Consider the following 15,638-nt stretch of genomic DNA (forward strand, 5'->3'; position numbering starts at 1 on the left):
AATTTCATTGTATGTCTGTTGTGCAGTTGCGGGCATGTGGGACAAATTTAAACCATTTGTAGGCTACAACAATGACATTTTTCAAGACATTTTGGATGAGTTGGTACTTTTGACAGAAAGCCACACAGCAAACTTCAGCTGCAAACCAGAACGAACCACCCCATAATCTCTACACAAGGAATTATTGATTGCAAATTTCGAAAGGTTTTTCCAAATAGTTTTGTTATGATTTTTTTTGTGTTCCAATAGCTACCTCCAACGGTTGCGCTTTGAGAACGTGGTTTTAGCAATTACTGAAATTTGTAAAGAATAGTTTGCGCTCCAGTAGGCCTATGACTCGAAACGGATTGAAAAGCCTAACTATACACGTTGTGCATCAATTCAAACGTCGCAAAATTTTATTATTTGATGCTGTGATCCGTAACTTTGCATTGCAAAAAGTCCAAAAAGGGTTGAATTAAATCAGGGATGTCCAGCCCACAGGCCAACTCCGTGTGGGAAAAAGTTTGGACACTCCTGAATTAAAAGCTTGGTTGAACTATTTTCGTTGCCTGTATTGTGGTTTACAAAGCTTTCTAGACAAAATAGTTTGCCTCAATGGCATTTTTGCTGCAAGTGTAATCCAGTGATTATTGTTGATTTTTACATTGAAGGAAGTTCTTTTCATGCTGAGGAAAGTAGGCTAGGCTAATTTCAGCTTAACACGAACATGCAACGCAAGATACAAATTAGTTGTATATTTGCTAAAAAATATTATGGGGCCCATTTTTCCTATTGTTTCCCGACCAGTGCTGATTTCTCTCGGAGGCCCTGGTAACACGTACCGGTACGGTACTACGGTATACAAGTTTTTGTCTTCAACAATTTTGAAGTTTTCTTTCATTAAGATAGAATTTTGTGTGATCCGGAACTTACACTCATGGTGATAGTGTTGTAAATATAGCCACTTTCATTTGTATGTTTCTGGAGTGATTAAATTTACTAAAAAATTTTCTTTTGAGCATTTAATAGACTAATTTGTAGAATTTATTGCAGACTATTATATCAAACTGGTAATATTAATGTGGTATGCTTATCCCGAGTAGCTTTGCCAATTTGTACTGTAAATTTAAAGGTAATCACACTATTTTTCCTTCATTTTTGAAGTAACTGGCTGTTATAATTTTTTAATTGTTTGTTGTCCTGTTGTACATTACCGTATGTCAGTTTTAAATACATAATTGGGATTTTTCTCACCAGATATCCATGTTGAAATTGTCATAACACATCATGCAATAAAATAATTGAACTAGCTACCATTGGACTGTGCACCTGTGCACATGTGGATCAACTTCACACTTTTTATCAAACAAATTATGTATTCTCTTAAGCCTGATCACTGTATAACAAAGTACGTACTTCGACTTGCAACACCAGTGACTAGATGTAAGAGAATGAGGTAAGTTACAATTTGATTGCTTATTATGTTTTAAAACTCATAAACATCTACTCAAGTGGTTTTTAACGTGTGGGATATGGCCTATACAAAATTGTTAGATTTAAAAGATTCAAGTTTCAAAACAACAACTTTGAAAAAGCATAACAAATTATAATAAAAATAATAATTCTTTGTATGGTAAACTGATACAGATCAGTAGCATTAGTTTTGCGTTATGATTATTTCCTTAGTGTTAGTGCACTGCACCGAATCACGTGCGGTTGATTACGTCTTGCTTCATTATGGCTGTGAGTAGTTTGTAATTATTGCAGCAGGACTTGGTAAATACACAGTGATTTGTCGCTTGTACACGTAGCTCTACTCGTGTTAAGACCTCTTTTCAATTCCTTTACGTTTGTTGGGTTTCTGTAGCTATTCTGCAGCATCTACAAGCGTAACAGTAACATACTCAAAGGCCATCACCATTTTTTTTCATTTTTAGTGCACCACAAAGCACAAACGAAACCCACTAAACTTGTGAAGCAAAAAGTTTTTAAAGTCTTTCTTCATTGGTGTTTAATTTCCTGATTGCATGTTTATAGAAACGAAGAAAAAAACAGTGAAAACACTCCAGGAAACCATCAGTTTGGTGAAGTCGGCCCACAAACAAAACGTATTAAATCAAGCTCAAGAAAGTCATCCCTCAGTGTTACACATGAAGAAATTGTGGCTTTTTTTACCTTGTTTGGTAAAAACCTTATCTTTTTTTTTATATACAAACTAAAATATTTAGTTGCTTATACTTCTATATGTTTGATTTTGCAGAATCTTACATACTTTTATTTCTGGCCTTCATGTGCTCTGGGCTTCCATCTTTGAGTTTAGATAAAAGCATATTATATATATGTGATTTTCACACCTTGTTGTGTTGGATTATTATTATTAGATGATGCACTGATTCAAGAGTTCATGTGGATAGATGTTTGCCATCGGCTTTCTGACAACTACCTTCTGGCAATGGTTCTAGCTTATTTTAAACGTGCTCACTTACATGTCAAGGATTATAACCGGGAACATTTCTTTATTGCACTGTAAGTATTTTGAATATATATATATGCTATGCATGGTTTCTTGATTTATGAAATCTTTTATTCTCTTATATATTGTTGGTAGGGCAGCAAAATTTGTTTTGACATGAAAACTATTATATCACACTAGTGTGATGTTCATCTACCATAATATGAGCAAATGTTTTTGTCCATTTTCAAGATAAAACAACATACAGTGACATACGGTACTGAATTTGCTTTTACAGTAGAATTCGCCTATAACGGCACCTCTAGGGGATTGCAAAAAACTGACGTTATAGCCGAATTGACGTTATAGACAAACTACCAAAAACTATTCCAAAACAGACCTTTTAATTAAAGAAAGAGGTGTATAATCCAGCTTCAGGTTTACTGTGTACCACCAAACTGACAAAATTCACGCAGAAAATACAGTAAACAAAGGAATTGTTTAAAAAAAATAGCCTACCGGTACAGCGAAAGGTACAGGAAATTTGCACAATACAGCTTGTTACATTCAGTACCGTAGTAGAGAAGTTCATTGTCACGTAGAGAAGTTCATTGTCACGTAGAGAAGTTCATTGCACGTACGACTGTTGCTTTGAGTTGTTTAAAGGTCAGCTGTAGAGCTGCTTTTTACACGTAATTGTTTTTCACGCGGGAAAAAAGTTAATTCAGTTAATTAAAGTCCCTGCTGTGAACGACCTAGCAAAATAAAGGGAAGACATTTTGCAAGCAGTAGCGCTAACTGGATTAAAAGACTGGCCGTTCATGGTGAAGGTGATGCCTTAAAGTGACGTTATAAACGAACAAAAGACGTCTGGGGACCAATAAAGGGTGCTGTTACATGTGAATTGACGTTATAGGCGATGCTGTTGTAGCCGAACTACAATGTACGCAAAAGATAGGAATTCTGCCGGGACCGAACAAAATGTGACGTAATAGGCGACTTGACGTTATAAACGAAGCCGTTATAGGCGAATTCTACTGTATATTGTTTGAAATGTCTTAAATTCTTGTCTGATTTTTACTTATTGAAATTTTCTATCATATATATTTGTACCAGCTGATGAGTGATGACCGATGAGTATGAGGCTATGTAAATTGGTTTGAAAATTTTCAGCACAATGCATAATTTTTTGAAACAGGTAGTTTTAGCTTGTTTTGTTGCTGTGTTTACTTGTGGTATGTAGCTTTTATAGGTGCACATAGAATGAGGTACTTCTGAGAGAGTGATCAATTAAGTTTACTAAACAACAACATCTAAAAGTGCCACATGTAACAGTTATTTAGCCAATGACATGGAAGAAGATGAGGAAGATTTCAAATATGAGATCTTCCCATGGGCACTTGGAGAAGGCTGGAGAGATCTTTATCCTGGATTTCTTAGTCAGCGTGATGAGATGTGGATGAAAATGAATTTCCGTGCAGCAGTCAGTAGAAAGTGTTGTGAAGAGGTGACCAGATGATTTAGCAACAAAATGTTACAGACAGTAGGCATAGCTTAAACCATGTTGATTAGTTCGCTAATGTCAATGACTAAGTCTAAGTGTTAGATGAGAGATAGCGTATGGCTCCATCTGCTCCATGACAGGTTCGTAGAGGCTTGAATACTTTGGTACCAGTTATTACTGAGACAATGTGAAAGTAAAAAAGAGCAAAAGTACTGTAGCGACTAGTGTAAGGAACAAAGTGTTTTATGAGTATGAGGTTGTAGCACCGTGATCTACTTTTTTTCACTGACTGTGACTAGATCATCTGATAATAAAGCAACAACATGAAACGTTCTCACAAAAAGCCAAGATTTTGTCAATTACAATGAAATGAATACATTTGTCTGAATATAAATACTACACACTGTGACACATTAACAACTCAGTAGGCCTACTCTATTCTAAAGATTTTGTTGTAGAGGGCTGTCACCTGTGCTGTGTGTTCATGACTAACTGTCATGCTCTCTTATTGTAATGTTCAATGTGACGCGAAATTCACTATTTTCAACACTCTCTTGATCAGACGAGGCATAATCCACTGATTTAGTAAATATGTGCAATTAATTTTATTGTAGTGATGATGTGACACGATAAATGATATTGAATACGTAACTTTCTAAGTGTAGTGGTGAACTGTTTGGAACTTTCTATTAAATAATACAGAGACCGGTGTTCAAATATGGCGTATGCGTTATTGTGTATATTATAGTTAACAGTTAACACTTTTTGTTACTTTTGGTAAATGCTATTGTATTGTGTGATCCTGCATGACATTGTTACAGCTGGAACTATATTTTATCTTCTATTATCTTAGCTTTGCTATAAACTTGTAGGTGATGCGTATTCAACCCGATCATTTTATTTGGACAAGAGAGAGGAATACTTATCATGGAGGAGCCACTAGAAGCTACCAAAAGAGTCCAGAAGAGAAGGAACCATTTCCTCGTGGTCCGGGCAGATCACCTATTCCATGCAAATTATGCGTTAAATTTAATAACAGTAGTGGGTTAGTAAAATTTCGATGTGTTACTTCCTCTAATTTATGCCCCATTCATATTTTAGATCTTGGTCTCCAATTTTCCCTGTGTATTGTATATCTGTTTTCATAATCGCTGGACACAATTTTGCTGTTAGATTCTTCAGGTTTAGGATGAAGATAATGTTTTTATTGTCTTACGTTAAAGTGTGCTTTCCTTTTAATTTTAACTTAAATTTCTGAAAAGAAATAAATGTTGTACAGTAACACAGCGGATATATGTATGTCATTTCAGTGCAATGTAAGTTTCACTTAATTCGGTATCCTGATAATGCCTAGCGATATAGCCGAAAACGTTTGTTTATGAGTGACAGTATTTTGCATCTGTTTTGTTTTTCTGCTTATGGTGAAAGGTACCCAGCCGTTTTATTTCCCTCACATTGTTACTGTATGTTAAAGTTTGATAAGTTGGTTGAGCGGTTGTTACATGATGTTATGCATTGCCATCGTGCGAATCTTGATTTTTACATTTTTTTGCTTCTACCTTTTATAGAGTCCTTCTATAACGTTGGCATGCGTTTGTTTCGTTTTAATGGTTAGAAATAAAATCAAGGGAATATGTTATTGTTTAGGTACATATCAGATGACAGCTTGGATGATGATCAAGTCTTTCTTCACATTTCCCAAGCTGACTCATCACCAGATGATTATTTTGCAGCTAAAAATAACTCGGTAATTTCTCTCTTTGTATAACCCAGGCAACAAATTATATATTAACTCGACTCATGTATGAAAAACTTCGAATAACACAAAAAGCATAAAATAAGGGTCCATTGGTTTACTGGGAATTCCAATGTTCCCCTCCCAAACTCTGATATTACATCAAACGTATTCCACAATGCTGGAGCATTTGCTACTGTCAGCATAGACGGAGTGATGGCTGTAAGCAGCGTTTATTTGTCATTGATTTTGTGTTTCTCAGGTATGTGGAAAACGCAAGAAAGAAGTAGCCAGAAAGAAAGCTCCACTGAGCAACTCCAGCAATCACTTGTCGCGTCACAGTCACCCAGAGAAGAGTGAAACGCACCATTCCACTGACCCTGCTACCACGGAAGAATCCAGTTTTGACATGGATAGTATGTATTTTTCAGTACGATTGATCAGATGTTTACTTAATTTTCCCAGCATCCAATTTACTATTTGATAAGGTTTGTTAAGTTCTTGGAGATTGTAGAAGTGTGAGAAGCAGCAGACCTGCCGAGTAGCAAATAACCCACTAATGTTGAGTTTATAGATACGGAAAACATTTTCGTATTTCTAACGTATGATTTATGAAGTGATTTTTAATCTTGCTAGTTGGGGTATCTAACGCAACCGCGCATGTCCCACTCTTACCTTACGTGTAACTTTTGCAGAACTTTGGGCTACGTTGGTGTGATGTCTCAATATACAAAGGTGAAACCTTCAGGAAAGAGATCCTGTATCTTGGCGACTCTGAACAATTTTCACTATGGCAGCATATGACTCCGGAATTTAATGCAATGCGCAACCTATCTTGTGCTATACATGGTCAAAGCTGATCATAACACTTTATAAGTCACCCTTGAATTAACAATTCTCCTTTTCTTTGTTTCTATTTCCCTTCTCTCGCCTCCATCTGTACGCCGATCTATTGGTTTCAGCATTTTAGAAGTTTTATCAACACCAAAAATATGTTGAGCAAACCCAAATTTTGTTTGGTAGGCCTACAAACCTATACCCTTACTTCATCTTTCTTTGACTTTCATTTAGTATTTTAATTGGCATATCAAAACAATAATGCTTATTGACTGTCAAAATACGTTTTTAGTAGTTTACTTGAAAGAAATTTTGAACTCCTCCTAAGCAAGCTTGGACCGCTATTGAGTCCGGCCTATCATTGCTCAACCGTATTTTGCAACCTTTCTTGAATCAAGTTATTGAATTGGTTTTGTTTTGAAAAGATTCATTGTTTTGTTGTTTATTTTGTTACTTTTTGAAATGATTCTGTGCAGCTGTCCTGATTGTGGACTTTGCCAAGGTTACAAAAAAGGTTCAAGAGTCACTAAGCCTTTGAAGATGCTTTAATTATAAATCGCCAAGCTGCGATTACACGTGCAAAGTCTAAACCACTTTGTTTGGTTAAAAAAGAATCGCCATGGTTCATCTCAGAAACGCACTAACTTAAAAAAGACAATTGTAAGTTGTTCTGTTAGCGACTGTTGGCTAAGATCAAAATAATTGTTGAAGTTTGGTTTACTACAAAATACAATCAGCTGCATTTCAAACAATACATTGTTATAAAGAGCCGTTTTAGTGTCGTATAATGCCGTTCTTTATCCCTTTGTATAACATTTATTATCAATTTACATGAAGCAATACGACTCCCCGAGATATGAGCGATTTCACCTCACCAAGTTTAGAAACAGTGTTGCCAGACCTCGCCAAACAAAATTCCCCACAGCTGTTTTACTAATTTTTTAATCGCGACCTCATGCCACTAACACGTTAACATTGCAAATCGGGTTCGAGGGTTTTATATCAAGGCGATGTCTAACAAACAAGGTTGTAAATTTTTTTAGTCGTTTTTCCACTCTTTTGCGTATTTTTAAGAAAAAGATGTCTTTATCTTTCTCAGAGGCCGGTTTTTCTGCGTTTCTTACGCAGGACTTGCTTTCCGGAACCCATATATGTCTTTGCCTCCAAAAGACCTTGGATTTTGACCAAATTGGAGATAAAAGTATCCATCTGGCAACACTGTTAAGAAATATTCGAAGGTTTAGTAACTTTTTGACAACGTTTTGTTGGTTTCCCTTTTTATGTTTTTTTGCTACAGATTATATATATTTTCACGTTACTTTTGTGTTAAGCAAATATATAGCTAGATTTCTATAATAAACTTTTGAATATTGTCTTTGTCTAAAAGAGAAAAATGACTTTATTTTTCGACCACAATATTTAGCAAAAAATGTTATCACCAATCAGCCAGTAGCAGTGATGTACGGTTGTCAACACGTGACGTAAACCTTCGCAGACAACAAAATCCGTCATCTTTACACTGATTTAACGTCTGCAGACGTAGAATGAGTGAGAACAGTACTAGTAAATAGGGTAAGCAAAGCTGCTAAAAGAAAGGTCGATGGGACGTGTGTCGGAGATGAACAAATGGAGTCTGGTGGTAGGCTACATACAGTAGTCTACCAGCAAGAAAAAATAATAATTATCCGATAAATGTAAACAGCATTTTTGAGTAACGACAGCAGAAACTGTGAACGTGAAGTGATTAGGACAGTCTTCGGGTTAATCCTCAGCCAAGCTAATGAAGGACCATTAACTTATCTTACTATTTGCATTCTTAACTAAAATCAAATTACAATAAGATCTAATAAGTTACTACTTGAAAAGGGCTAACATGAGTATGACCGAAAATGTTCGTAATGTTTAGTTTATTTTCATGTTATTATGTTAAATGCCGCCTGGTTATTAGGTTTCGTTTGTCTATGGTTAAAAAAATCACCTCTCTACCAAAATTGTACAATATTTAATCACAAATGCACAAAAATTCTATTAATTTTCGAAAAAAATTGTAGAAAAACGTTAAATTAGCATAGGCTACAGAACAGATTTTTAATTCTGTGTGCCAACATATAGCTTATAAGTGACAACTTCGTGAATGTCATCAATCGTCATTTGCGTCGTGAGGTTATCAAATTTTTCTAAGCGTGTCGTTTTAGGGGACCGCGACCGTTTTGAAGGCACCAAAAGGGGTCCGCCAAAACAAAATAATTGAGAACCACTAAAACCTATGCAATCTACACTAGCCTACTGTATGTGATCACTATGGTTGCCAACTTGCCACGTGCCGTAGCCTACGTTAATAGTTAGGCTATAATTAATTTGTCTGTAAGCCCGCGCAAGGCATTTTTGACACTTTCTACCTTGTGGGTTAATTATGACTCCAATGCAGCATCTTTCATTTTTGTTTTTTGCTTATGTATGTTCAGGTTGCAGTTGACCTTTTGCTCTTTCGCTGCCATCCTTGCTGCGCGAATTATTTTTCTTTATTGTGTAGTGTGTATTTTTGTTTATTTGCTAGCAGAAAAAATAAATAAACGAAACATGAACTTTCAAGCGCATAACGAAACCAACTGCTACGATCTTGAAATACACCGTAGACGTAGATAAAAGAATGTTTGGTGAAATGAAATAAATTTTTGTTTTAAAAACGTTTCAACGTAAAACTAGTTTGTCATGGCAACGAGCAGCTGTCCAATTATCGGGGGAAACTGTTGGCTATTAAAAAATATAATAGTCACCAGAAAAAAACAGACCGGTTGTTCATGTAGCCTAAATTGTTCACTTATAGGTACACAATAACTTAGTTTTGCTGCAATCAGTCTTATTATCTGCGCTGATAAACAACAAAAGAAACCGAAAAAATTGTAAGTTTCTCGATACCAGCGGCAGCTAGTCCATTTTTCACTTTTTTTTCGTTGCAGGTAATTTCTAAATTATAATTGCTATAAGTTAGATATTACATAAGCCTATTAGTTTGCTTTTAACAAAAATACGTGTTCACAAACTCAATTTGAATATTAACGAGCCTATATTGAGTTGCTTTGGTGAAGAGAAATAGAGGATAACGCAATAAACAAAGCCATTGAATAATTGATTGGTTGAATCTTTGTCCTTGGACTGGGAAAGCTTCTTTGAGAGCTTAATCTTGACAGTTTCGCATACTTGTAGAGGCTTTGAACCACTGACGCAGGGCTGGTTACCGAGATTGACAGAGTGAAGTTTCCGATTGTTGAAGTGTTGTCGCTGGGGAATTATTCCATCCATAAAGTGCTGCTGAATGGAGAGCAGTCCTTAACGTGCGTTGCTCAAGTGCACACCCCGAGAGTCGAACTAGCGCCGCTTGATCTTGAAGTTTCTTCGTTTCAGAAGTTACGCGCTAACCAACTGAGAATAAAACAGAAAAAGAATTTTCGACTAAGCAAACATTTTTTCTGACAATCATCTGTTCTTTCGTAAAGATGTTTGGTAGGCACCAATAGGCTACAATGCAAACAAAATATTAAAAATCATTTTTTCTTTTCTGACGTCAGTTCCCCATATGAAAACGCTTGACTGCCAAGGCGGAAGCAATAATGATTCAAATTTACGTGACATTAAAATGTGAATTAAATCTCAAAATTTTCAGTGTTATTTAATTGTGACAAGCAATGATGCATAGCCTACGGCAGTTTGAAATGTGTGTGAGTGGCAGAGCATTTTTTTTTGCAAAAAGTTTAATAGACTGATGGTAAAAGAAAACAAGTTATAGTTATTATAAATGGGTGATAAACCCACATAATAAGATAAGCTTGGATAGAAACCTTTTATTCTAACCTGTTGCAGTAGCCCACCCAGTTGCATTTTTTTTCTGAAAACATGTATTTGTTTCTTGTGCTTCGCCTGGTAAATCCATTTATTATCATCTGTTTCGTTTTACAAACTTTTAGAAAGGTATAGAATACCAGAAGTGAACTAAAGAAACTGGAAGCGGACCCAACTTGTAAGCCTACTGCTTTGACCAAATCCAGATTGGATGTGGATCTTTAAAAAAAAATAGGATCGGATACGGATCCTAAATTTTCATGAATTCATGGGCGTTGACAGGGGGTCTAAGTGGTACTTTTGGACCCGGGCTCGAAATATTTAGGAGGCCAAGAGTTAAAAGATTCCCCGCGACTTCAAACATTATCAAGATCTTAATATAATCAGATCTAAAGGAATTGCCATCAGAGGTTAAAACAGCCACTTCAGCTATCAGATGGTAAAGTACCAGGCCCATTTCCGGGTACCGGGCCCACTTTATCTCTCTGGTGGTAAAATAGCCACTTCAGCCACCAAACAGTATAGGCTAGGCTAAAATAAGAATTAAGTTTAGTCTACTATGTAAAAACAGAATATAGTAGGCTATCATGTTTTGACTGTTTGAACGTAGACATTACATTTATCGATACAATACATTGTAATAAAATATTTTTTTCTTGTATTAGGAACTAGCACAATATCCGTGATTTTCGTAGAAATGGTTGGTCAATGGTCAGGCAACTAATTTCATATGCAGTAGGCCTACTGGTAGCCTAGGTAGGCTATAAACTACGTTTCGAAGAAGCAAATTTTAGTTTCTAAACAATAGTCTGCTTTGCAGAATAAATTCCTAGTGTTTATGTCTACCGTTTAGTGATTTCCCTAACCACGAATATTTAGTGAAATAACCCGAAACCCGAATGTCAAAATAAACAGGCTACCGGTAATGCTTGTTTAAACTCAAAAACTGAAATGGCACAGCTAAGAAGATTACTATCTCTATTTCTGCACTAAAAATTAGATCAAAACCGTTTTTCAGATTTCAGCAATCAGCAAATGTTTGAACTAGGCCCAGAAACCTTTCCCAAATCAAGTTGAAAACTTTCTAACCATCTGCACTAACTTTGCTGTAAATTCTCTTTTAGTGAGCCTAATATGACCAGTGAAACATCAATGGAATTGAGAAGTAATACTCAATGGTTCGTGTGAAAAATAAAAGTTCAAAAAAGCAACCGCTAAATAGAGATAGTAAGTTGTGCAGTTTGGGAAATTTTAAGATTGTCCAAGATTTGTTAAACGACCATGCTTTTGGCATATCGGGTTTGATCGAGCACAGAATAACAAAAAGCTCTATTCTATATCTGACAAGACTGACACTACAAACAAGAGCAAGCTACTACTTTACAGGCTACCAGCAGCGCCAAGATTGTGATAAGCGCATAGTGGTATGTAGAAAAAATTTAATGCCCTTCAGAAGATATCCTCTTTTCTACTTTGAACGGACATGCGTCATCCTCATTTTAACAGCACATCAATAAAAGTTTGTACACAACCTTTATATTTATTATTCATAACATTTTCAATGAAAGGGGCCCAAAAATAAATTGGTACCAGGCCCAAGAAATCCTGTCAACGGTCCTGTTCATGATTGTTTTTAATGTTTTGCACAAAGATACAAAATTTTAATAAGCTCCTGGCAACATTTCCAAACCTGGAAAAACTTTTGAATCACTGCGTTTGTGGCAACACTGAAATTTTGGTCAGTTCCAGCCTTCCAGGTCACCAATCCAGGGCTCCCATTCCTGGGTTTTTAAACCCAGATCTGGGTTTTTTGCTACCCGTCTGGGTTTTTAAGTTTTTTTTATATAAAACGTTGATATCTGGGTTTTTTTCTGCATTTTTAACTTTTCTTAAATATATTGATTTTGCATAAAATTATAGGAATCGCGAGCTGAATTAACCATTCTAAGTACCGTAATTATTTTGCTACAAAATATAGCCTATCTAAAATAAATTCTGTCTGATTTGAAAGCTATAAGCTAGTTCCCCCTCTTGATCACAAGTAATGCATTCAGTTTCCAGTTTGAGTACCGGTAATGACTTTCAGTCAAGTTCAATTGCAGTTTTACCAGGCTGCTCTGCTGAGTGAGTATCACTAGTTTTGGTTTAATTGCTAGTTTTGTGAAAGATTTGTTGATAGCAAAACAGGCCATAAAAAGAGCGGGGCAAAATTGTCATACCTGGGAACCTAAAAGAAAATTGGTGAGCGAAGTAATGGAGGATGTTTGCCATCAACGTTATGAAAAACGACTCCAAGGACAAAAAGACTTGCAGAAAATAAATCTTGTAAGTTTAGAATGAAATGTATTTGAATAGTCGATGGGTGGTACAAAATTTAAAGATAGCAGAAAGTGTAGTAGACATCTCAAAGCTTTTCTATTAGCTATTATGAACATCTGGGTTTTTTTTAGACAATCTGGGTTTTTTAAGATAAAATCTAGGTTTTTTTCAAATTTGTGGATGGGACCACTGCACCAATCTAAGATTGCCAGATTGGGCGCTTTTACGCCCAATTAGGCTACTTTTGATTTCTCCAAGCGCCAAAAATTCGCTTTGGGCGCGCTTTTTTGGTTGGCGCCCAATTGGGCTACTTTTTTTAAATATAATATATATAACTTTTTATGTAAAAATCGTTTCATGTTTAAGATGTTTACCTAATTCGTAGTTATTTCATTGAGGAGCAGCGTTTTTGGAGGCCTCAGTCAGGCAGGGTTACCAATTTGGTACGTATAAAGATGCCAATTTTTAAAAAGTGCATGTTTAGGATTTAATATCTGGCAATTCTGACAACTTAAAGTGATCCAGGTTTTCATGAAAATGCAGTGGACATCAGTTCAGTTTGTTTTTATTTCTGACGATCACAACGAAAAACAATATATTTCAAACATAGCAAGGGTTTAGAAAAAGGTAGAAGCAACAAAACACGGACGCTATAACGTGCATGACGCCAAAGCAGGACAATCAGTTATGGCATGGTTGCAACACATTAATAAAGTTTTTACAAGTGTAGAAAGATGAGAATAAGAGAGGCTAGTGAAATTTTTTTAACAATTTATATGAGTAAAAAAAAAGATAGTTTCTACGTTGATCGACCAAGGTGGGTTATCAAAACTGTTGATGGTCTTGAGGGGAACACTCTTGATGCGTTAGCTCATCACGAAAAGCAATTAAACCATTTTTTGTGTTGCTTGGTGTGGAACCGGTACTTGTTTGTGGGTGCAACCTAGTTCGTACCCTGAACAGTTCGGACCCTCAGTTCGTACCCTGAAAAGATCGAGAGAAAAAATTAAAAAAAGCCGAAGTCGCTGATCGCAGTTTAATAGCACAAAGCCGAAGTCGCTGATCGGAGTTTCCGCAAACAAACTCGAGGGCTAGGGTTAGCGGAAACCGCGGAACTGCGGAAAACTATTTGCGGAAACTGCGATCAGCGAGGGTTAGAGCAGAGCATAGATTACTCGATGATTAGAGTTAAGGTTAGCCGAAACTGCGGTTAGCAAAACTGCTGAAAAATGTTTGCGGAAACTGCGATCAGCGAGGGTTAGGGTTAGAGCATAGATTGCTCTATAGTTAGGGTAAAGGTTAGCGGAAACTGCGATCAGCGAGGGTTAGGGTTAGAGCATAGATTAGCCTATGGTTAAGGTTAGCGGAAACTGCGATCAGCGACTTCGGCTTTGTGCTATCTTTCTCTCGATCTTTTCAGGGGGAAAATTTTAAAATGTTTGCGGAAACTGCGATCAGCGACTTCCGCTTTTTTTAATTTTTTCTTTCGATCTTTTTAGGGTATGAACTGAGGGTCCGAACTGTTCAGGGTACGAACTAGGTTGCATCCCTTGTTTGTAGTTAATTTAACAAACAGTTGAGTGAATGCATGGTTGCCAATCTGTCTAAAAGATGTGAAGAACTGGAAAAACACTTATAATTTGGGACCTTGATGATCAAGCGTTCTTGAAGAATTTTGTATAATGGCCTATCTCTTTGCTTGGGCTCCAATTTGGGCTCCATTTTAGAACCCCCAAAAAAATTAGGCTACTTTTGGGCTACTTTTTGCATAAGATTGGGCTCTTTTTTATATTAACCTCTGGCAACCCTACACCAATCCACTGAATCACTGATAGTGATTTGTGAGCATTCTTGGTCTATGACAGTCATAGACTCTATGTAGTATGTTAACTTACATGTTTACTGCAGTATGTGTTGAAAATGTTTATGGTAGAGAGATAAACGTGCATGGGTTATAATGGAGACTACTAGGCCTACATTACTGGTAAGTTGACAAGTGAATCATTACATTCGTCTCAGCCTGTTTCCAAAAATTGGGATATCGTTGTCTCTGAAACGGCCATTTCAAAGAGTATTGGTTATTATTTAGTACCGGTACAGTAGAACTCGGTTAATCTGGATCTTCGCCTAATCCGGATGAAACTGGAAGTACAAATGAGTCAGGCTTGATAGAACCGTCATCGGTTAATCCGGATCTTCGCCTAATCCGGAAGGAATCGCCGGTCAAATCGAATCCGGATTAACCGAGTTCTACTGTACTTGTTTTAGCTTACTGCATTATTGTTGCGTAAGCACCATACACCTACTAAGTTGTAAGCAACTGAATTTAATAAATTCATTTTGTAAACTACCTTAGATACTTTTACGAAAAGTGTGAATCTATCTTGTTGTGAAATACTTATTATTATAAAATTGGTTGTGGCTATATTTACACTCAGGGATCTCTGAAGTAAGTATTCTGAGGTCCCTGTTTACACTATATATATAGTGTAATAATAGCCTGAATAGTGTTGCCAGATAAGGAATTCTGCCCTAATTTGAGAAATTTTTAAAGCTGTTGAAAACAAAAACTTGTATTTTGGAAACTTTTTTTAGTCCTGGGAAGATCAAAACCCTAATCTTATTTCTAACTCTAACCCTTACCGTAACTCTTCCTAGCTTTAATCCTAACTCTGGCAACTCCTGATTGTGGAAAAATAGCCACTTCCATTTTTTTTAGTTCTGGGAAGATCAAAACCCTAATCATTAACTCCAACCCTTACCTTAACCCTTCCTAACTTTAATCCTAACTCTGGCTACACCTGATTGTTGAAAAATAGCCACTTCCTATAAAATTTCATTTCAAACATAAAATTACTTTGGATCCGGATCTGAGATATCTAGAAATTGCAGGATCCAAATCAGATCTCAAAAAGCTAAAACAGGATCAGATCAGGATCTTAAAAATCTTGGGCTCGTACATCTCTGCA

The 15,638-nt window shown here is 36.3% G+C and overlaps 1 protein-coding gene across 1 annotated transcript; it reads left to right on the top strand.

Annotated features, from left to right (window-relative positions):
- The first annotated feature begins 1,243 nt into the window (after positions 1–1,243).
- Positions 1,244–7,877, top strand: LOC145784463 (speedy protein 1-B-like). The gene is made up of 8 exons (XM_082596281.1): positions 1,244–1,438; positions 2,020–2,165; positions 2,364–2,508; positions 3,770–3,941; positions 4,811–4,983; positions 5,586–5,685; positions 5,936–6,089; positions 6,369–7,877. Exons 1-8 carry the CDS (start codon positions 1,320–1,322, stop codon positions 6,389–6,391), a joined length of 1,032 nt encoding a protein of 343 aa, XP_082452407.1. The 5' UTR covers positions 1,244–1,319; the 3' UTR covers positions 6,392–7,877.
- The last annotated feature ends 7,761 nt before the right edge of the window (positions 7,878–15,638 follow it).

The sequence above is a fragment of the Aplidium turbinatum genome, chromosome 15 (assembly GCF_918807975.1).
Source record: "Aplidium turbinatum chromosome 15, kaAplTurb1.1, whole genome shotgun sequence".
NCBI lineage: Eukaryota > Metazoa > Chordata > Ascidiacea > Aplousobranchia > Polyclinidae > Aplidium > Aplidium turbinatum.

Excerpts from the sequence above, each read along its gene's own strand:
- LOC145784463 (XM_082596281.1), top strand. The coding sequence starts at position 1,320 with ATGTGGATCAACTTCACACTTTTTATCAAACAAATTATGTATTCTCTT. Across the intron at positions 3,942-4,810 it reads GTAGAAAGTGTTGTGAAGAG|GTGATGCGTATTCAACCCGA; the intron begins GTGACCAGATGA and ends ATAAACTTGTAG. Across the intron at positions 5,686-5,935 it reads TTGCAGCTAAAAATAACTCG|GTATGTGGAAAACGCAAGAA; the intron begins GTAATTTCTCTC and ends TGTGTTTCTCAG.